A 24800-nucleotide genomic window follows, 5' to 3' on the forward strand; every position below is an offset into this window, starting at 1 on the left:
AAGACCATATGATCCTCTCAATAGATGAAGAAAAAGCATTTGACAAAATTCAGCACCCTGTTGTAAGAACTCTTAACAAAATAGGCATAGATGGAATATATCTCAGAATTATAACATCCATAAATGACAAACCCACAGCCAACATCAAGCAAGAAGTCAAATTATTGCTCTTTGCTGACAATATGATCTTACATCTAGAAAACCCCAAAGGTTGTGTCAAGAGACTCCTGGAATTGATAAATGAATTCAGCAAAGTCTCAGGTTACAAAATCAATGTACACAAATCAGTAGCATTCCTAGACACCAACAACAGTCAAGCTGACCATCAAAGACTCAATACCTTTCACAATAGCTACAAAGAAAATAAAATACCTAGGAATATATTTAACCAAGGAGATGAAAGATCTCCACAAAGAGAGCTATGAATAACTGAGGAAGGAAACTGCAGATGATGTAAACAAATGGAAAAACATATTATGCTCATGGATTGGCAGAATCAACATTGTTAAAATGTCCATACTACCCAAAGTGATTTGCAGATTCAATGTAATCCCCATCAAAATACCAATGCCGTTTATTTTGCAGATCAAAAAAACCAATTCTACAGTTTGTTTGGAACCAAAAAAGAGCCCAAATAGCCAAAGAAACCTTAAGCACAAGGAACAAATCTGGAGGCATTCCTTTATTGGACTTTAAGCTATACTATAAGGCTATAGTAACCCAAACAGCATGGTACTGGCACAAAAATACACAAACCAATGGAACAGAACAGAGAACCCAGATATAAAACCATCCACATACTGCCATCTAATCTTTGACAGAGAAGACAACAATATACACTGGGAAAAAGAATCCCTATTCAATAAATGGTGCTGGGAAAATTGTATAGCCACGTATAGAAGATTGAAACAGGATACTTATTTCTCACCACTCACAAAAATTAATTCACGATGGATAACAGTCTTAAACCTAAGGCTTGAAACTATAAGAATTCTAGAAGAAGAGGTTGGAAAAACTCTTATAGACATCAGCCCAGGCAAAGAATTTATGAAGAATACACCAAAGGCAATCACAGCAGCAACAAAAATAAATAAATGAGACCTGATTAAATTAAAAAGTTCTGCACAGACAAGGAAACAATCAGTGGAGTGAATAGACAACCTACAGAATGGGAGAACATATTTTCATGCTATATATCGGATAAAGAGCTAAAAACCAGAATCTACAACTGACTCAAACAAATCAGCAAGAAAACATCAAATAATCTCATTAAAAAGTGGTCAAAAGACATGAACAGAAGCATTTCAAAAGAAGATAGGCTAACAGACAAGAAACATGAAAAAATGCTCAACATCTTTCATCATCAGGGAAATGAAAATCAAAACCACAATGAGATATCCCCTAACTCCAGGGAAAATAGCTTTCATCAAAAAGTCCCAAAACAACAGATGCTGGTATGGATATGCAGGGAAAGTAACACTTACACACCATTGGTGAGACTGCAAACTAGTACAACCTCTATGAAAAGTAGTATGGAGATACCTGAAAGAACTAAAAGTATTCCTATCATTTGATCCAACAATCCCCCTACTGGGCATTTTTCCAAAGGAGAAAAAGACATTTTATAAAAACTACACTTGCACTTGAGTCTTTATAGCAACACAATTGACAACTGAAAAGGTATGGAAACAACCCAAGTGCCCATCAATACAGGAGTGGATTAATAAAATGTGGTATATGTGTACCATGGAGTACTACTCAGCCATAAAAAATGGTGAACTAATACCTTTCGTAACAATCTGAATGAAAATGGAGACCATCCTTGTAAGTGAAATATGGCAAGAATGGAAAAAAATACACCAGTTGTACTCACTACTAAATTGGAATTAATTGATCAACACTCATGTGTACATACGATAGTAAAAATCAGTGGAAATCAAGCAGGTAGGAAGAGGGAGGAGGGGATAGGTAAATTCACACCTAACGGGTACAATACACACTATCTGGGTGATGGACACCCTTATAACTTTGACTGAAACTGTACAAAAGCAACTCATATAACCAAAATATTTGTATCCCTATAATATTCTGAAATTAAAAAAAAATTTTTTGGCCGGGCGCGGTGGCTCACGCCTATAATCCTAGCTCTCCGGGAGGCCGAAGCGGGCGGATTGTTTGAGCTCAGGAGTTCGAAACCACCCTGAGCAAGAGCGAGACCCCGTCTCTACTAAAATTAGAAAGAAATTAATTGGACAACTAAAAATATATATAGAAAAAATTAGCCGGGCATGGTGGCGCATGCCTGTAGTCCCAGCTACTCGGGAGGCTGAGGCAGGAGGATCGCTTGAGCCCAGGAGTTTGAGGTTGCTGTGAGCTAGGATGACACCACGGCACTCTAGCCCGGGGAACACAGTGAGACTCTTGTCTCAAAAAAAAAAAAAAAATTTTTTTTAAAAAGCCTGTTTGTAGATGTGTTTCTACTACATTCATGCTCTAGCATTGATTGTGACTGAGAATACAAATTAAATAAAAAAGTAATAATAATATTAATAGCTAAACTTTAATGGGCACTTACACTGACTTTATAAATTAAAAAAAAATTTGAGGTACAGCAGGGTTACCTAAGGTGTCCAAGATTACACAGTTAGTAAGCAGTGGAACCAGGATATCCCAGGCAATCTGGTTTGGTTTGGTGCATCTGTCTCACCAAACTAGCAGTAGGTACTCTGAAGATGAATTTAGCTCTCACTAATTAACTTAGGATTTCAGAAACGTCTCTCTTTCTTTCCACATTTTCACCTCTGTTGAATATGTATTAACTTCCCTCTTATTTCCCATTTTTCCCTCCTTCACCCCCTACAGAAAAGACCCAGTCATCTTAATCACATAAATCTTAAGTGCCAGAATTAAAAATCCCTGTTTGATCCAAACATTTGGGCAAAAGCCACTCATCAAAGTGGCTTAAAAATACTGAGTAAAATTATTTGGTCCCTTCATCATCTGCAGATATACATTCATTGCCCGAGTAGAATGAAAAGTAATAAACATTGTAGAACTACTGAGATATTTAAAGCTTAAATCTGATCAACTAACAGTAGCTTCTATTCAAAACATGTTACACTACAACAACCATTTCCAGAATTTAAACTAACTGTCCTCAACTTTCGTATGATGTAAGTAGAAAAAACAGAGGTTTCTGTGTCAACAAGTTATTTAGCCAGTCTGACTCCAGTTTCATCATTTGTAACTATTTTCTGGCAGATTATTAAGAAGATTAGATTAGCTAATATATATATAAAGTACCCAGCACACAAGAATTGAACAAACTAAGTGTTCCATAAATGGCAACTTTTATTATCACCATGTATAAACGTGGGTATTCACAGTCTTAAACACAGGAATAGAATGATACAGTCTTCCTGATTCCTTCTCCAGCACCCCTCCAATCACAGTGAGTGCAGAGCACAGAGTATTAAGGAGGTTCCAGGACCCAACCCAGTCAAGACCTGGAGAAGGTGTGAGGACTGCTCTTCATTATCTGGATTTTGCTTTATTCTGTGGCTGGTCCTCTCCTGATGTCCTTGTCCTGGAATTCTTGACTGGATTCCTGTCTTGCCCACTGCCTGAATGTCCTGGCCAGCAACCTAGGCCTTGTGTGGTGTGGGCTTCCTCCTGCTGGATTCCAGGCTCATAGCATCGGACACCACACCTCCCCAGTGTTTACATCCCTCCTTCTAGACTGTCAACTATTTGCTACGTGGGCTTGGCAAGCTGCCTGTGCCCCAGGGTGTTAGAGAGCTGGGCCATGGTTAGGATTTTTTTGAATGTCTTCGCTTGAGTTGTGCTTTTCTTTGAAAATAGAACTCTAGGTTTCTTCTCTAAGAGGCAAACATATTTGTACCCTGGGAGCCCATTCCTAAAGCAATGGAGTCCTGACCTTCTGCTCCTTAGTGACTAGCCTGAACTTGACTTTCTCTGCTGGGCTGCTCTGGCCTCCTCCGGAACTGTGGAGGCTCAGTGTTGTTAACACGTTTGACTGTTCTTTTTGCATCTTGACAAACTTCACTGCGTTGCAATTCTTCACAACCCTTTACTCTGTAATCATTTTTAGCACTTTTATTTCTCCTTGTCTTCCCTTCTTCTTGTGAGAAATGGCTCCAAAGCCCAGATTTTGGCATAAGAACTCCTAGATTGTTTTTATAGTCCCAACGTAGTACTTCTTTGTTACAGCTCGATATTCCTAAATTTTGTTCCAAGTCTCATTATTTTACATTTATAAATATCAGGTTGTATTAATTGGTTCCAGCTTTAAAAATGTTCCATCAGAGGTTATTTTCTGCTGTTTTGATAGTGGTTTCTAAACCTGCAGTGCCAAAGCCCTGATGTGGGCCATGTTCTGTAGGCATCCCTGAAGGACCGATGTGGAACGGAAAGATACGCAGATTCTTGGTTTCACTGTATTCTTTGAAGGCTGCGCTGGCCATAATAGCTTCAAAGAATTTCAACAAGTTCCTAAGACATGACCTTCCCTTTCCGAAAATCACGTTGGCCAGGCTTGCCTTAATCAAGCTGTGCTTTTCTAAGCATCCTTTTACTCGATCTCCTGCAGCAGTTTTTAATACTCTCCCTACAAGTGAAGTTAAACTAACTGGCCTGTAATTTCCTGGTGAGTCCCTAAGCTCTCTGAAATAACGGCATTAGGTTGGCTACCTTCCAATTCTTCCAGAATTTTTTTGTTTTGTTTTAAAATGCAGGATTGAAAAGGCCAGAGAATGCTTCCTGTCTCCCTTTTCCTTCATTTCTTCCATGACATACTGCTCTTTTTGTTCCCAGTAGATCTGACATTTTAATAACTTCAAACCTCTTAAATGTTTTCATGTATTATTTGTTCCTATCTCTGAAGCATGAGTTTCCCATTTTTCATTTTGACAAGGGCCACCCCCCAAAATAAAGGCTTGCAATTCTATTGAATTGACTATTAATTCAAGGCACTGTTTAAGAAATGAATTTCATATTAGGAATCTGGAGAAGGGTAGCAAACTAGATTATAATTAAATCTGTGTTCCTACTTGTGAATTATTAAGAATACATGTTGGAACAGACCTGAGAGATACATTTATACACCAGGAAATAGGAACCAAAAAATGGAACTATTACATCTGGGCATACTAATCCAATGCACTAGCAAAGTGTATTAAAAATGTGGTAAAACGAATTAGTTCTAAAGACATAACATTTGTATCCTACATCTTTTAAAACTGCATTTGGCACACTATTTTAAAATCTAACATCGGAAAAATCTTTCCACATTTAATGTACTCCCAGTTACAACAGAAAGACTCATAGAATTATTTTAGGATATATTTGTTAAAAACATAAGTTCTTATTTTATTACTGACAGGAGTAAAGAAAAAAATTAACAATTATTTTCATCTGTCAAATGGCACCATATCACATAATCTTTAGGATTTTCCAAGTTCTTTATTGTATAGAAACTTCAAGAATTAATTACATTTTTAAATAAGTGAGTCATCAACTAGGGCATTTATTCTCTATGGGCAATTTTTGTTTCAGCAGGCTTTTTATTTTTTGATTTTGCAGTGACCTAATTTGTCTTTTATAAATAAGTCAGACAGGCACATAACCCATGGCCCATTTGTGGATGGAGGCTCATTTCCAGGCAGGTAGGTATGGCGATTATTATCATGACATGAAAAGAAATGTGGAATGGAATCTAAAAACCTTTAAGATGGTTGGCTCTGATGTCAGATAAATTGGATAAAAAAACTCTGCCAGTTGGTAGCTTTTTCTTTCTAATTTATCAAAGTCATAATGTCAAATCTGAAATTTGCACATTTATCTTATAAAGTTCACCTACTGTGTATTAGATTTAATCACAAGTGAGAGAATCTTTGCATTTATGTTATGCATAGACCTCTCTCATCGAGAACATTTCAGTTGGTTTTAAATGGCCATTAATATTTTCCTTTTTAATTTTGGTCAGGACTGAGTATAGCTGTAAATGAACAGTTCAGATTCTCTATGTGGGCCACAAAGCATACACACATAGAAAAATATTTGTGCATATTTAGCACATAAATTTAAGTTCAGGCATGAATCAAAAGCATGTACTTTTTCCAGTATTTGAAATGCTTTCCCCTACACATTTCCATCTTTAGGATTTTAAAGTTGTAATTAAAATATGTACAGGATTTATCTTTCCTATTTCATGTATATTGTAGCACATAACTACACATTTAGTACACATTCATTCAGTCTTTTCCCATTTTTATGGCTTTGTTTGAGTTGTTCCCTTTTCATAGAATGCCCTCTCCCACATTTGAATGTCAAGGTCTACCCTTCCAAGGGTGGGCAGCTTTGAGACTGGTGGAAGAGTACGAGATTTGTGGTAAAGTAGAAAAAACATGATGCTCTGTATTTACTATGGTTAAATCCAAATTCTTCAATTTTCTAGTTAGCAGACTTCCTGCCTTCTCTATGCCTCCATTTTCCTATGTGTAAAATGGGGATTTTATATTTCCTTTTAGAATTTTGATATGGGTTAATTGATATAATATATCTAAAAGATCAAAATTATCAAACCCTTTCCTTTCCTTCCAAATGCCACCTTCTCCACCCCTCTGGATCCCACCCTTCCCTGCCAACTACACCTACTAATGATAATCTCATTTTATCATCCTTTGAATTCCCGTAGCACTTCACCTATCCCTCAAAGACTTCACTGACCATTTTCTACATTGTGTTACGCTCAATATTTATTGAATGTCTACTATGTGCCAGGCTTATAAACATATATTTTTTCATTTTATTTTCCTTTAACTAGTCCTTAAGCTTCTTGAAGTTAGAGTCTTTATAATACTCATATTCCCTCTTTCCTCTCCATTGTTTAGTAATGTGTGGCACTAGTGCTTGAACAAGAATGTATTAATACTTGTTAATATTTGGTAAGACTTGCTAACATATAATGTGGGCAATATTTGTGCATCCATTTTTATATGTGTCTGCATCCTCAAGAAGATTACATGTTGGAAATGGTGCTGATATGCCAGTGCATGGGATCATCCTCATCCTCAGTATTAAATAATAATGATAATAAAGTAAAAACCAACATTCCTGGGAATATACACAAAGGAGAATTTTCTGCTCTCCTTCCCACGCGAGTCCTTGGAGTAGCTCCTGCTAGAGCAAAACATGGTTTCCAAAAAGAAAAGGTGAGTGAACAAATGAGCTGTAGCTATGTCTCTATGGAATTACATTAGCGCAAATCTAAGCAGGTTTTCAAAGAACTGTGGTTTATAAATAAAGACTCTCTCATATATACAATACTGTGGCTACATGAAATTCTAAGGTTCCAGGGGAAATTACACAATTTCGAAATGAGGCTGTGTGTACACAACACCAAGCCATCCAAATGAAAACTTGAGCAAATCACTTAGGAATGTGGTCTTTGCTAGCCCAGACATTTCAAGTCGTTTTTGGAAATATGTAATGCGGTTCTGACACTATTTTACTACTCATGGATGAACTGCACTATAGTGAAGTCTCACTTTAATTTGCTGCTCCTAATCAACCGCAGGCTAGGAAACCAGAAAGCCAAATTGGTTAGAATTGTGTCTAAAGTAAGAACGACTAGGCCCTGATTTAAGTTCAACGAGAGTTTCCGACAAGTGGAAGTAAATATTTAATATAAGTGCTTAAATGTACAGCAGTTATATTTTGAGTTCTCCTTCCGAAGTGGATCTCTATAAACTTAGCATGTCACACAAGCAATTTTGTTAGATTGTCTCTTCTCCCATATTACAGAGTGTCCTTTGAGAAAGAAAATGTAGGCCTTTCTAAATAGGCTCCTGAGGAGTTTTCCTGTGGCAACAATCCTAGTTGCTACAGACCACGCAAGACGTGAAATAGAAATAGACTCATGAACAGCCTGTCCACATGCCTCAGCAGTCCAGAAGTCTCAGAAGATTTTAGGCTCTGGGCCGTTTCCATGGCCACCACTCACTCCCTGGGAGCTCTACAGGCATTTCCAGTGGTTTTTCAGTTCACTTGGGATGAGGCACTCGGTGACAGAGTTCCTGAACAGGTCCTAAGTGCAAAGGGACTTGGATTGGAGATGTGCCCCTCTTCTCCAGATGTGCAACCTGTCCTTGGCTGATGCTGAACAGGAGCCAGAATTTTTTTTATATTCTTTATCATTTTTGCTATAGCAATTGGCGTTAATGAATGGTGCACCTAAGGTTCAGTCTCAGTGGTGCTCCACCCTGCCTTCTGTTTTCTTCTGGAACCATTCAGAAAACAGCATGCGAGTGGGTGTGAGAGGCTTACTGCCCAAATGCTCCACCGGAAGAATGTGGTAGAGCCAGATGTGAAATGGACCTCCACTGAGGGAAGAATGTGCAACTAAGAGTCCCAGCGCATACTGGGGAGGGATGGCTCTCTGACTTCACTCTGGATTCATAACATTGTGCTATCCCACACCACATCATATGCCTGTCCAGACTCGATGTCAAAATTGGCTTGTTATCATCTGTGATTTTTACTGAGCATCTCTGAAGAAGAAAGACTCCTTCGTGGGGCTAATTGATCCCAGGCCTGAGAATTGGACATTGATTTCTATAGCCGCTTCAGAAGAAAAATTTCAATATTTTAAATCCAGGTATCATATACTGTTTCAACTGGAGCACACTCATTCAGAATATCATAACAAAAGACCTAAAGTATGTTATTTGACTCCAAATGCACAGATAAGTTTGCCATGAGAGTGAGAACAGTGTAGCAAGAGTTAATGCTGTAAAAATCATAGTATTGTCTATTGTGAATAAATCCAATGAAACTTGTTCAGATAGTATGCAGGCAATACTAAAGAGACTGTTATGCAATCACCTAAGACCTGAGACACATAAAAACTTTATTAGCCATCACTGAAATAAAGTGCAAACAAGTTCGTCTTAGAAAGATCCAAACCTCTTTAAGTTTTAGGTCTCCAGAGCCATAAAACAGTGCCTGACAAATTTTAAGTAATATTCTAATTAATCACTGGATTTTTATAGTTTATTGAAAGCTGTAAGTTAGATATTAAAAAGGCAGGGTGAGACGAAATCTCCTCATACTGAGCGTGAGTCTTAAGTCCTTTGCATAAAAGCCTGCTTGGGCAGCCTAGCCAGACTTTTATACCAAGCAGCTGCTAGAAATGGAATGGACCATTAATCTGAAGAGTATTGTTATTTTCATATTGATTAAAGTGGGATTTACAATGTGTACAAAGTTCACAAACTGATGAAAAATTATTCCAGCTGTGCCTCTGTTTTATACAAGAAACACTTTGTGGGGCATTTCTACATTGTTTCTTTGGTAAAACTAACACTTTGTAATACACAAATAATATGACTCTCTGTAATACCATCACACACTCAGTAATTACCATAGAAAAGTATGACCCAACATTTTTGTATATAAAAGTTTCTGATTTATATTTTTCGATTGGATGCAGTGATGGTATAAATAATCTGGGACAATTTTATCCCTAATGGGGATTTTTATCAAAAAAGGAGGCAGCTTTTGTTGTGTCCACCATCAGGAACAAATATCTCCAATGAGGAGCAGGAATTTACTTTTAAAGAACAGATTAAATTAAAAAAAAAAGCCTATCACATTATTGCTTCCATTCTCTTTTCTAAAAATTACAAAAATCTCTTCGATAAACACTTTCACCTACCTCATAAAATAAAGGAACACTAACACTTCCAGGTTTTTTTGCTTTTTTAGATGAGGCAGCTCCAACAATTGCATTTATTTCATTGATCTGTAAGAAAATTAAATTTACTTACAATGAAAAAGAAAGGCTTACTTAACAAATACTTACATATATGTAATTTTCAAATATCTGGGTGACTTGAGGGGTTGGGGAAGCTAGGAAGAAATAGATACCCAACAATTAGATAAAATATTTATAGTCACTTCTGTCAGCTGTTAGTAATGGTATGGGCATGTGTCATCCAACAGATCTTTTATACGCTATCACTCCCCACTGACCTCTGCCAGCTGTGATTCCACGTAGCCTTCATTTTCCAGTTAGTCATGTACTCCCCTGGAATCTTAAATAGTCTAGTCTTTTATTATCATTAAGGCTTTTATTAAATAATTCCTCACAGGACCTAGCATGGTGCCTGGCATGGCCTCAGAAATCTTTGTCAAATGAATGAATGTTGAATGGGAAACAATAATGAACAAAAATGAATTCTTCCAGATTAAATAATTCAAATTTATTCTAGCTAAATATTTACTTAAAATAATCCCCCGAAATGTACAAAACAGGCCAAGGATACAGAAGCTTTATTTATTTTATAATTATATTCTATTATTTTAGGTAAAAAATCTTCAAGGGACTTCGTGGTGGGAAGGGCCAGGTACCTGCTGAAGAATGTCCTGCCACAATACCACACTGAAGAGCTTCCGCTGAGGGGCCTGGACGGCGAAAGTGAGGGCGCGAATGAGAAGATCATCTTCAATCTGGTTCCCAACCACAAAAGCGATGGAGGCCTTCCAATCGTTCTATCATAAAATCAGAAGGAATTAGATTTCAAATAATTTTGTGTCCAGCATTTCCACTGAAAAACAGGATAACTTTTTTTCCATAAACGTTCCCTTAAAGACAGGGTTGACCTTGCAGTGTATGTGGTTCTCTGAAGAAGTAGCCGCAAGGCGGCAGTATTGTGCCGAATTTCAATGCAACTTGACCAAAACACAATTTTCTTGAGAAAACTAAGCTTTTTATTTTAAGGAGGACAATTTGAAAAAATGACACTTTCATTAGAATGCTGTCCAAGAGTAATCTGGTGTTGGAAAGAAATAGTTCATCCCTATGTCACAAATATACATTAAGATGTAGTCTCAAAAGCAGGAATCTTTATTTTTTTTTTCCCCTGGTACATCCTTAGACTCCAAGTAGTGAAGGGATTATAGAAGGAGCTGAAAAAATATTTGCTAAATTTTGGGTAACATTGGATGAGTTGCCAAATGAAAACTGGAACACATCTTTTTCTCTTAATGTAACACAAGAATCCCATTACTAATTCACAAATGGGTCCTTTTCACTCCCAAGAAATAGGCTAAAATATTACACTTGGATGTGAAATTTTGCATCAAATAATTCAAAGAAATAAGTTACTGAAGACCATAATTGCAATCATTAATTTCTTTTACTCTGTTTCTTGTAATTATAATTTCTATTGGGAGATTAGGAGTGGAGCTCATTGAATTACCCACCATGAAGAGACGACACATGCAATCAGGACTTGTGTCTCTGAACACTAGCAATCTTACAGGGAGATGGAACAGATAAACACGATAAAGACGTTAGAAAAGAGAGATAACAGTAAGGGAGGGCACTCTAGACAGGTGACCTCTCTGGGCCTTAGTTTCCCCGTTTATGAAACAAACAACTTGGGCAGGGCACTATCTAAGCTTCCCTCTATCTCCTCCTCTCTAGAGGTCTGATTCAAATACAGTAGAACTCTCTCTTAGTGGATGGCAAAACAATATCTGATATTTGAGAAGGTCACACAAATGTAATGAAATGCATAATTTTATGTGGTTCTTCTGGTTTCTGTTCAGTTTATAATCAGGTTGATGACAGAACTAAAGTATAGGAGGGAGAAAAGACCTTAGTGCAAATTCTTTCTTACCATCAAATAGAGATTGCCCTAATTTCTTATTTTCCTCCAGGAAATTTACTAACTACCTAGCAAGATCCACCCAACTTTCAATGCTATTACCAAGACAAAAAGCACATGTAAAAGCAAAAAAAATGTAGATTTTACTTACAAAGTGTGTGTGTATGTAGGCAGGTAGGTGTGACTTTATGTGGTTTCTTCTGTTACAATGAGTTTAAAACATTCTTTTTGTCTGTTAATTCATCACAGAAAAATTGAGCATCTGTTTCTTAAATGTTCTGATTCTAAAATATAGGTATGATATTTATAATGTATTCTTTAGGAAAAAATTCCATTATCACAAAATGACCTTTCCTGCATTAGATACCTTCCTTTCCTTTACTCTTGTCTGTACCCTCAGTCAAAACTGCAACTGTAGTCATCATTAAAGGGTAAAAATCTCTTACATTCTCACAATAAAGTACACATGGTTCCTGGACAGGCAACACCTTGAAGTTCCTGGCAGTTACACTTCCCAACACGGAAGAGTTTAATAACTGTGTCTACCTCCTTATCCCACCGCCCACTGAAAGTTTCCTTGCAATATTTGAAAGCGAATGGTGACAAGACAAGTCTGCCTCAGCTCTTTTGGGGACAATTGAGAAAGAGGGCATTGTAGTCCATCACCTACCTGCCCACTAGTATCTGGTGTCTTAGTGTCTTAGTATCATATATCCCCAAGGTCACCCTGAGACAGTTCACCTGAGCTATAGCAGTTCCAGATTTGTCCAGCGCTCTCTCTACAGGAGTTGGGGATCCAGGCCACATCCTCCATTTGAAGGGGTCTTAAGAGTCCAGCTTGGGTACAATTTCCCAAGTATACTCTCTCATTCACCAAATTCCTGCTCTAGAAATTGGATCTATTTGGCAAAACAGAACTCGTGGAGGACTTTGTTAGAGTTATGGTTTAGTGTCTAATCACATAGCAAGAACCTGAGTAAGCAAGAAATGGTCCGGCAAGATAGTAATAATACAAACCAAGAATGCCTGCGGAAAGGATGCACTCACTGTGGGCTGCAGCAGGGGGCAGCGGGACGCTAGGAAATGCACAATATTCAATGAAGAGCAAGTCATTTCCCCGTGTCTAATGGGAAAGAATAGTTAAATAAGTGACACTCTGCAAATGTAATTTCTGAATCTTTCTCTTAGTATTCCAGGGTAAACATAGATTCCAAATTTCTACCAACTGAAGTGGTTTTAGAAATAGAAAATTGCTTTAGGAAAAATCGGACACAAATTAGATTCAGCAAAATACTATTAAAAACACTACTTCACCCATATCCCACCCAGACATGCAGTTAAACGAAGTCCTTAAATTGAAGTTCACAGGAAAGCAAGAGAAATTTAGTATAGAGAAAACAAGCGTTGACCATGGGGAGAAATGAAAGTATAATGTGTGCAACTCAATTAACCATAGGTCCAGTAATGTTCCTACCTGTGGGTAAATTTGTTTACAATCATTCAAGAAGTTTGGGTGTAATTAGTAGCATGAACTGAGAGAAAGAAAACATCAATTATTTTAGAAAAACTACATTGGATGTATCTAGCGGTGAAGGAAGAGGGTTTTGGTCTGTCACATCTCAAATACCTTAGGAAATAAAGTCAGCTCTGTATGACCTGGAGGCACATACTGTACATGATTATTGCAGAGTCTTACCCCTGAGTAATTATTGATAAAGTCATTCAAAGGACGGAATGAAGTCATATATGGACACAATCTATTACCTTTTATTTACTTTACCAGTCTCACCTAATTTGAAACCTGGCAGGAGGTCGCCTTACCCCAAACACTTACATACTAATCTAAGGCAAGAGAGTATTCATATAAATGCAGAGAACCTGGCTGTCTCACATAAGCCTACTGTCTCAGAGACATGGGGTAGATTTACAACTATTTTTATTTTATACATTGCAAATTCTGCAAATTTTATTTCGGCATTACATATTCTAATATAATTACAAAAACCCTTTCAAAACCAAGTGACAAGTAGCTTTTGGATGATCAGATTGTGATTATTTCTTTTTATTAGCATAAATAATTGGCTGATGTGGGGAAAGACAAGGGCAGGACATGCGTGCTCTCTTCTGCTGCCTTTGCTAGTGTGTAGGGGGCCTGTGGCTCTGAAAGACCTAAAACGAGATTCCCACAGTCCTCTACTCAGAACTGATCAGGGCCTGACAAGCTCTATGAACCAGTAGTGGTCAGCAATTTTATTAGGAGAAGATGTATAAAAGCCTTAAGCAAAATCAGTGCAACATTTAAAAAGTCAGGTTTTATTAAGAGCTATTTAACACTGTACAGATATGCAAACCTGTACTTTATGTCAATACTCTGTTGAAAGGATAACCTTTTTGTTAAGTAAATTTATTCCCAAATGGCCAGGGATTTGTGAATGTCTTTCTCATACCAGATTTTTCCTTCAAAAGGAGTCTTGGATCCCCATCAGCAAAGGAGTGTTAGTATGGGCTTTTGGCCAGCAGAAGAAATATTTTTATTACATAAAACTGGCTGCTACAATCATATTTGTTAAAAATGGATTCTAACTCTAAAGTAAGTTGAAAATATTGGTTAAAAATGGGTACACATTGTTGTATGATAAACAAGAAAAATATAAACAACCAGGATATGCACTTTTTCATCTCTCTTTACTGTCTTTGCTAATTAAGTACTTATTGTTATAGACTCTTCTCTAACTATATATCCCTCATAATGCTATAGTTTGACTTATCATCATACTGTTAAAGTAATCCTTATTTAGGAATTCTTTCATGTGGCTGTCATGTTTTCTCAACTAGGTTGTAAACTCCTTAGGTCAGAAATGATGTTTATATGCTTTTTGCACCTTGTGGTGCCTGGTAGTGAATGGGAAACATAAATATACGTTGACTGATATTTTAAAGCAACAGAGAATACTTGGGCACTGAAAGGATTTTGACCCTTGAACTATGAAGTGCTAGAATGTAGCATATCAGTAAACTGCAGCGTATACAGTCCATAGCCCTGAAGTCCTTTAGGAGGAGAACACACTGTAGCTGATCTAACATGATTCATTCCAGGGGTCAGTAACAATGGTTTGGGGAAGTAGACCTTGCAGCCATTCCTCTGCTATCTTATGAGCTTGATTTATGTCAGAAGAATGTCAGGATGGGGTGAGGAGAGAAGGGACACAGAGTGAAGTAGCATATAATATGCATTGTCGTGGTCCAGTATCTGGGAGAGGGCTGTCACCCTGACACCTGCCTCCTGCAGCACCAACACTGCCTGAGCCACACCTATCTTTTGACCACCTCTAGGGGTGTGGTGGAGCTGATTGTCCACCACCATTCCCAGCTCTGTTCAGTGAGGTTGTCTTAATAACTTGAAATATGCCACAGTGGGAATATTCAAACTATGGCAATGGCAAGCACTACAAATCAGAGCTTTCCACCTAGAGAACAGGTTATTAAGCATTTACTGGCATATTACAGCTTCCAACCCAGGAAGATCTGCATGTCTAAGACTGACTTGGAGATGATTGTGAAGGCCAAGGCTGTCTCTTAGAAAGTATTGAGGAAGGCAAAGCAGAGTCTCTCCATCTACTGCACACGAATCCCACCCTTCCCCAAATACACACTCTGTAGTTGTGCACTGTATGAATTGATAATTGCCTGCTGATGTTGCTTCAGGTGTAACCCAGCCTTAAGTGCTATCCTTCGAAATGGGCTCTATGAAAAGCAGGTGACAAAGTAACTCCAGGGCTCTCGTTTCTTCCTGACCATTCTTCTACTTCCCACTCAGGCATCTGCACACTGGGACCATTGCCCTGGGAAGTCCCCAGGAATGCCCTGCCCACAGGTGACTAGGTTCCCTCACATTGTGGTGGCCTCTTGGAGAAGCACAGGTCATTGTTGCATAGTGATTGAGAGCCTGGGCTCAGTAGACAGACTGGATTTGAATCTCAATGGACCAGCTGTGTGTCCTTGGGCAACTTACTTTACTTCTCTATGCCTCAGCATAAATGAAGATAATGACAGTACCTACCTCTTGTTATGAAGAGTAAATGAGAAAACCTGTAGATATCCCTTCTGAGCATAGCACCTAGCAATAATCCTAGCTATCATCAAGGATATTATTTGAGGGGGCTTCTGCTCTTTCTAGTCATTAGAACAAACATGGTTAATCCAAACATGCTGTTTCAAGTGTGGAGAGGTTATGGGTAACCTAAGAAAAGAAATCAAACAGAATATCGACAGTTGCATCATGAAAAGGCAAATATTAATTTGAATGACATTCAGTTTGTAAAATAAATTTTCTCTTTGAAAATAATAAATTTGTTTGCCTGACATGTTTCTAAAGTATCTTAGGTCCTTGGAAGAGAGGACCAAAATTATTATCATACTATGTTTAAAATTCTAAAGGTATATAATTTTTCAGAGTTATGGGCGAGAATATCAGAGTGTAGAGGGAGGCAACTTAAAGTCATTTGGGGCCTGTGCAAGTCTGTCAGAGACACTGACCCATCACCAACCACGAAAAACAAACAAAAACATTTATTAGAGTCGAATGAGAAGACACTGAGCTTTAGATTTTGTATACTGGCTGATTATGGAAATAATGACCTCTGAGGTGGCTGGGGGAAGAGAGCAACACCAGCCTACTTTTCATTAGAGATGTGCATCTGCTTTTTTTGCTTAAAAAAATATGAAAATGGGATCAGGTGTTGGCCGGTTGAATTGCACCTATTAGTCTGGTTAATTCTGTGGATCCAGGCCTAAAACACAAATGCTAGTTTTTAATATAAAAACGAAAGCAACTGAAGCTTATTTTTGACAGACAGCCTTAGTGCACCTTTTTCTCCAGATACGATGGGCTCCCTGCCCTACTGCTTCTGGCTCCATAGGGCCCCTTACAGACCTTTCCAGAATCTACCACCCCCTTCTCCTGGGTAGAATAAAATTTACTCACATTACTTCCTATTCAAATCAGGGTCTTAAGAGTTGATTTTCTAATTAAGGAAATAAATATACCCCAAGGCTTTAGTGACTAGGACCATTTTAACGTGTTTCCTCTCTCTAGGATCTCTGCATTTTTAAAAAGGAATCCCAGTGATTCCTGGACTAACTCAAAGGGATGCCCTGCTAATGGTGGTATTTTAGGCAGTGGGCTGGGCCAGTGGAATAGACTCCCTTAGAATCATACCACCTAGACAACTTCCTATTTCACCCCTGTGCCTGGAATATAGTACCATTCAATAAATGTTTTTTGAATTCAGCAGCCAAAACCACACACTAAAGAGAATTTTTATACATGCTTAGTATGGGAAAGCCAACTGAGTATGTGGCATTTTATCAGCCACACTCAGCACTTGGGAAGAAATTGTGCCTCTGAATCACTGAGCATTTGAGTTAGAGAAAGAGCTCATTCCTTTGATGCTCAGATAACACTGCATGTATCTTATATTCACTGATGAGAAATCAGAGGTCTAGAAACAGCCTGACTGTGCATGTACACACTGTCCCGTTTTCCTTGTCTTCACGAATATTAAACACGATCACTAATTAAAATTATTGAAGTTCTGGTGTAAAGATGTAGAGCTCTGAAGTGGTGTCAAATTCTGCCTCTGTAGTTTCTTAGCCAAATGATCTTGGGCTTCTCTTTGTGACCTAGTTTTCTCATTTAATAAAATGAATTTAATAATATAGCCTTCAGAAGATTGTTGCAGGGCTCTGATGAACAAATACACCTATTATCATTTTGTAAATTGTCAAGCACCATATAAAAGTAAAATATTAATATATGCAAGGGAAATATTCTAATTTCCCATAGAAAGTTCTGCAAACATGGGTTAAAAGAGATGACTGCTGTTATAATTTTGAATTTGGATATGTCCTGGGGATCTTCTTTGGCTGGTTTAGCCTCTGGCTTAGGCCATTTGATTATTTTTCTTTCGTTTTTTCACAGAGTCCTTGGCCCATCCCACCAATCTAGCACATGAACCTAATTCAGTTTTGCTCCATGCATCAGAGAGTTTTAAGACAGCTATTAAAACACCACATGGAAAAGCTTTGCAGGGAATTCTACTCCACAGAGAAACCACAGAACCACTACACACCTTAACTATCTCCCCACCCCCAACAGTTGGCTAAAATTATGGCTCCATTATGTTAGTACAATCCAACTAGTTTTATTGCTTGGAGCAAAATCCGAGGTTCAAAATGAACTTCAGAACATAAAAAGCAAGGCAAACCTCAAAAGGAAACAAGCTTCTTTGGGTTTTCAAACAAATATTACATATCAGAGACATTCTTTTAAAGGAGGATACCAAGAAAAGCCAAGAGGAGTCCTGCTAATTGCTCCACAAATGCAAAATTAGAATCAGGGACACATCATCCAAAAGGAGATCTCTTTTCATCATCATGCATTAAAAGCTACAACCTTTCATCAACTCCTTCCTCAGACTCAAAACCTTCTTTTACCTTCCTTGAGTCACATCAATGTCGTGTCACTATCTTCCATATTAAAAATTAAGATATATTTTAATGACTCAATATTAGCTCACTACTTATTCTAGTGTAGCCCTTTCCTTTGCTTTTCCAATTTCCTTCCTCTCATGTAAATGTCATTTATCCACTAAGCACTATGGTATATTCCACGAATTTGTTTTGCCTTGGCACTGAGTCTACCCAGAGGAAACAAAATAATCAACCAACACTCTTTCTAATGAGCTATTCATGCTACAGAGCTGTTGCTTGGTTAATTCAGTTTCCTGGACGACTCATTTTCTTGCAGGTAATGCAAGAGTCTTCACTTATCATTTGTTTACTGCAAGGCCACTGAACTGAGTTTAATTTCTGCTTCCATCTTGAGGGAGTGCAAAATACCTAAGGCTACTTCTGACTAACACAAGGGTACAAGACTGTCCTGATTATAAACTCTACCCTATTCTCCCTCCAAATCAATAAAATGTCCAAGAAATGACAGTATTTTGGCAACCAAATTACATTCCCCATAATGTCTCTCATATCTGAAAGCAGGACAAGAATTCTTTCTCTGATTTTGTGTTCTGAGTTTTAGATCTAAAAATATGGTCACCAAATTACGGTGCAAGAAAGAAAGGTCATAGAAAGATGACCTGAGGGCAGTGCTAGATCTTCTAGAGAGCTGAGTTTTGTATCAAGCCAGTGGGAATGATGGAGTCTCTCCGACATCTTCCTGGGGGTGTGCCAGAAAAACTATGAGAATGTACCTTGAGCAAGGGAATCTGTGCCCTGCCCTAATTCAGCAAAAATGAGTAGCAGTTCAGCTTGACAAGCATTTATTAAATTAGTATGATTAAATGTGTATAGTGTAACAAACTGTAAAGGATACACAAAAATGACTAAGATAGGAGTGTGAAAGTAAGTGAACAATGCTTGTATCTCAAAATAAATTTCTAAAGAGACCTTTTCCTGGTAAAGACCATTTAACCACAGCAGTGGCCCTGAGTGGCTCTGTCGAGGGGGTTAGTATGTGCTGCTCTCCAGAGCTGGTGCTATGCAGTGATCCCGGCTTCTCCAGCTGTTCAGAACAGGGGCTGCGCAAGAGAAGTAAGAGGCAGAGGAGACCTGTCTCTGAGTGAAGAAAATGGGGTAAGACCCCAAATGGATGAGTGCAGGGTGAACGTATTGATCAAGATCAATCAATCCTAGTGGGAGGGCAGATGGGGTTGGGGGAGGCAGTTCCCAAGATCCTTCTCCCTAGAATATTCGTAACTTTCTTCAGAGGTCCACACAACTGTCACTTTCTCAGGGAAGGGTTTCTTAGGAGGCAGACAAGAAGGAGAGGTGGAGGAGAGCTGGGAGGGAAGGTGTCGCTGAAGCCAGGGGAGGAGTGGTGGGTGTAGTCAAAGGCAATTAGAAGGTCACCAGTGACCTTAGCAAGAGCAGTTCTATTTGAGTGAAACTGCTTCTCGCTCATTCCTTCACTCATGCAATCGTACCCAGCCTCATAACTCACATATCTCCTTTATAATACAAACTCCATTTAAGTACCATGTGACAAAATATCCCCAGTCAATGATTATGATAAATTTCAAGCCCTAGATCTGGTTATGGTTCTTAATTTTCTCCAGTTACACAGGTACATGGAGTCTATTTATTGGATACATCAGGGCAGTAATTCATTATAATTATTCCTCTTCTCTGGATTCCCTAATAGAGTTCTTACAATAGCTCTTTCAATGGTGTAATAAAAAGAGCACTGGATTTAGTATCAGAAAACCTGATTGTTAGTCCTGATTCCAACCACATGGGCTTGGAAAAACATTTAAGTACTTACAACCTGGACCTTAGTAAAATAATAATATTTAAAGCAGAAAGTCATTCATTCATTCAATTAATATATACTGAGGAGTTAGAAACACTGAAATGGACATTGGGAATAGAATGCATAGGCATAAGGCGTAATCACTACCCTTAAACAGCATCAGCCTGGGGAGGAAAATACATAAATAAAGATGAGAAGATATTATATGTAAAAGTATTTCATAACTATAAAGCACTGTAGAAAGTGTCCATTTCTATTACCATATCGATCACCCTAATTTATTCACTAATGATTAATATTTACTATGCGGGTACCTATGTTGCATGTGCTACCCTAGAAATGGAAGATACAAAAATAAATAAGAACAATTAAAAGAAATGAACTAAATATGTATGTCTTAACATCTTACACCTCAAAACATAGCATTTGAAGCAAAAAAAGACAAATTGCAAAATTGGTTAGTACAATATGGAACCATTTGTGCTCCATATCATTCATCTCTGCATCCTCCAATGTTAGGGCAGTGCATGCAACACAGGCACCCACACAGCAAATATTAGTTATTAGTGAAATCATACAGCACACAATGCTATAAATTATTCATGGATGTAGATAAATAGATACATAGGCTGAGAGGATATGCACCACATTCCTGTTCGTGTTTACTTCTGGAAAGGAAGAAAAAAGAATGGAATACTAAGGGCAACATACGTAACCTAAACATCTGTACCCCCATAATATGCTGAAATAAAAGAAAAAAAAAGAATGGAATAAAGTATAGGGGTGTGGACAAAATGTCTTCCATTTTTTTTACAGTGTTTATTTCAAAAAAAGAGATGGATTTTTTTTGTGTGTGTGTGAGGGGATAAACATGCTCGTTATAGTATCCTTTGTACTTTTCTGCATTAAAAAAAGTACTGGAAAGAAGTCTATGCACTCAAAAGGCCCACAGGATATTGGGGGAGATGGATGTTATGAACAATTATAATGTGAGGTGATACGTATTATACTAGACACTATCACTCCCTGTGTCTTAGGAAAAGCCTCACGGGCAGATGCTATTTGAAAAATGAGTGGAAGGGATTCTTGGTCCATGTCTCCTGCTTGTCCACTTTCTATCTATACAGTGGCCTCATCTTCACCTCCTGAGAAGAGCAAAGGCTTTCCTGCTGAGGTTTCCTCCCCTCTTCACATTTTCATCTCAATACACCTTTCACCAGTCTCAGTAATGTGCCCCTTTTTCTGGGGCAGAGAAAGAGATTCTGACCCCTTCTTTTTTGTACTAGAGCAAATGACCTCTTCTGTAATTTAGTTCTTTCAATTCTTCCACCACTTCCTCTCCAGTTTCCAACCCTTTCCTCTTTTCTCTCTATCCTGCGTCACACATACATAGCCATTGTCACCTAATCCCAGTCTCTCCACTAACCATTTTCCCTATGATCTTCTTTTCTTCATAGTCAAAATACCTCAAAATCGTAACTTACATTTGAAGCTCCCCCATCCTGATAAACCATAATGTCCTTAAACCCTACAGTCTTGTTTCCATCTCCTTCCCTCACCACTAGCTCCACCACCATCCACCCTACTGAACTTGCATCCTCGAAGACCACTGATGACGTCCTCATTACCAGATATGGTTGCCTTGCCCTGTTCTCCCTAGGTGGGGGACTTGAATCACCATTGTGTGCCCTTCTCCCTAGTCTGACTTCCACGAAACATCCTGTACTCATTCTGCCTTTACTTCTTTGGCTGTTCCTTCCGTGAACATTAGGCTCTTTCTCTTCTTCTATCCCATAAACGAGGAACTTTTAGGTACCTCACGGAACTCTGTTCTCCGCCTCTGTTTTCTTGGCACACACTATCTGTTGGACATTCTAGTTACTCCCACAATGTCCTCTATTGCCTCTCTTCTAACAGTTCCCAAGTCTATGTCTCCAACCTTGGACTGGGATTTATAGTCTGTATTTTCCACTTCCTGCTAAACATTTCTACTTTGATATTTTACCATCATCTCAGACTCAATATGTCTAAAACTGAGCTCTTCATTTCTCTTCATACCTTGACAACATAACAAAACAAACGTAACTTCCCCCATCACAAACAATAAAAACTATCTAAGTTTCCTCTACTAAATTTGTCAGTTTTTCTTTTTCTAGATGCTGAAGTTTTCCATTTCTTCCAGTCATCACAACTTCAAATCCCCTTTCATTCTCCTCTTGTGTATGCAATTGCAGTTGCTTTCTTCTCAGGGTTTTTTTGAATCTGTCTTTCTTCCTTTTTATTCTCATCACTATTCTCTTATTTTAACCTCTAACTACCTTGAATCCAAACTATTGAGAACACCCTTACAGGGTCTGTTCAAGCTTCCACCTTCTCTCATCTTCAATCTATTAATTTTTCTAAGGCATCAATTTTATCATTTGTTCCTTCACAGAAAGTATTTTAATTTTCTAACTCTTAGGCTCTAATAGGATAAGATAGAGCCCAAACTCCAAAGATGGGAATTCAAAGCCCTTTATGTTCTCTTCCTAACATGTTTAACACCATATCCCCATTACTTTTCTAAACTCTCACAGCTGTCAGGCAAATTGCTCTGTGTAAATTCTTGAGCCTAATTTCTTCATGTAAATAGGAATACTATTTTGGGTGGTGGTGTGAGGATTAACCATGAGAGTGTGTGCAAAGCACCTAATAAAGTGTCTAGTTAGTGGTTAATTGCTGTATCTCAAACATGTCATGTGTTTTTGCAGCTTTCTGCCTTGCTCAGCCTGGTCCTTTTATTCAGAATGCTCTCCTTCCAGGTGAAATTTTTGCTTCATCTGTGACTCTTTCCCTAAACATCCCAGCCCAACAGTGTCTTCTGCTTGCCTATAAAAACTTACTGTCAGTGCTATACTAGTAATGTAGTACTTACTTTGTGGTTATCACTTAATGTATGTTAAATTTTAGTGTGTGTCAGCATCATGCTTGTTAAAGCACAAATTGCTGGGCCTCAATCCAAGTTTCTGATTCAGTAAATCTACCATGGGGCCTGAGAATTTGCATCTCTTATAAATTCCCAGGTGATGCTGATGCTTCTGGTCCAGGGATCACACTTTTAGATCACACTTTTTGGTGTTTATGTGTGCTCAGACTGTAAGTGCCTGAATGTCAGGAATGCTGTATTGTACTTTCTTTTCACTAACGCATTCTTCCCTTTTATACCGCAAGCAGTAAATAGGACAGTAGTTTAACATGGAAGGAAGTAATGTTCCTCAATTGAATTTAATTACTTCATGAAGGCCTGGTCAAACTTCTGCTTTTTACAGTTCAAGCAAAAGTGAACAATCTTTCCTATTGTATTAATTTAAAACACTACATCAAACACAATCACTTTGTTTCTATTAATAGATGCTGTTCATTTGAATACATGAAGCTAGATGATTTTAAAGACTTTCTGGCAGCTGAAATTCAAAATTGAGAGAAAACTTTCAACTCCCTTGTTTTTGCTGGAACACAGGGTTCCATAAAATAAGAATAATTACAGATGTTTATGATGCCAATAAGCAGAAAATGCAAGGGAAAAAATGCTGCCGAAAAAGCTGAGAGCAAACTTTCTATGAAGCCACCCTTGCACAGGTAAAAGCCACTTTATTTATTGGTATATGCCAATACACCAATGGAGAATGAGCTGATTTCCTTGGCTGCTTTGAAGATGTTACCACTGAGGGTACAACCAGACGTCCAATTGCCATATGGACTTCATGTGACCAAAAATTCTTCTCCACATGACCAAAAGCTTTGGTCTCTAGACATGATTATTCTTAATTATTGAACACAGGAGGGACTAAAAAGAAAGCTTTCCACAGCAAAACAGATCATCGTGACTTTAAATACAATTTTAAGCACGTATCCTGAGCAAAAGTGTCTTCATCACAAATAATAATATAACACATCCACAATTATTTCCATAGCAAGGGTTGAAAATATGACTATGAGAAACTATTTTTCCATAAGCATTTTCTTAGGTTGGTCCCAAATTCCTAAGATATACATGACAAGTTAAACAATAGACATTTTTTATGCTTTGTCTTCGCAGTTACAATAACAAATATAAAAAAGCCATCTTTATCCTTGCTCAGCACCCTAAATTGGTTTAAACAAAATTCAAATATTTTGATTATATATTATATAACTTGAGGGGTTTCCTTTTTATTTCTATTCAGTATATGCTCTTGAGAAACTATTACATTGTCTGTGTCACCTGAGGCCTCACATTACAATCATATTTAACAGAAAATTCAGTAAGAAAACAAAGAATAATGATGTCGGGGGTAAGGACAGGGAAAAGCCAGGAAACAGAATTCATTTAAACACTTAGAATGCATTTCACAAGTTTCTGTACCAAAAACATTGGGTTACCATGGAAGTAAAGGAAATGTTTTGTCATGGTTACAGAACTGGCTTAAAGACAAAGGTAAGGTTAAACAGGAACTTTTCTGGATGGAAAAGTGTCAACAGTGGGAACTGCAGGGATTATCCTTGCATGGGTCTTATATGACTGCTTTATACAAGATATGAAAATGAATTACACAGTGAGATCTAAAATACGGGGTGCAGTGCTGGGAGATTTCTTTTGTTGCCATTTTGTCTAATTCCTTCATTTTGCAGATGGAAAAAGAAAACTATGACATGGAAACTTGATTAAGGTGACACACATAGCAAGAGGCATGTCCTGACTCACAGACCAATGGACTTTTTCCTCTCCACCACTCTCCCCTGCCTTGTTAGCAGATTTTGTGATG

At 38.0% G+C, this 24800-nt stretch overlaps 1 protein-coding gene across 1 annotated transcript in view; it reads right to left on the reverse strand.

Moving 5' to 3' along the window:
• SPAG17 (sperm associated antigen 17) overlaps positions 1–24800 on the reverse strand; it is a 281081-nt gene that overhangs the window by 226499 nt on the left and 29782 nt on the right. The window contains exons 2-3 of the mRNA XM_012643425.1: positions 10432–10572; positions 9737–9823 (exon numbers count right to left, since the gene is read on the reverse strand). Coding sequence (XP_012498879.1) covers positions 9737–9823; positions 10432–10572 — 228 coding nt within the window. The remainder of the gene's footprint in view (positions 1–9736; positions 9824–10431; positions 10573–24800) is intronic.

The sequence above is a fragment of the Propithecus coquereli genome, unplaced genomic scaffold (genome assembly GCF_000956105.1).
Source record: "Propithecus coquereli isolate 6110/MARCELLA unplaced genomic scaffold, Pcoq_1.0 Scaffold197, whole genome shotgun sequence".
NCBI lineage: Eukaryota > Metazoa > Chordata > Mammalia > Primates > Indriidae > Propithecus > Propithecus coquereli.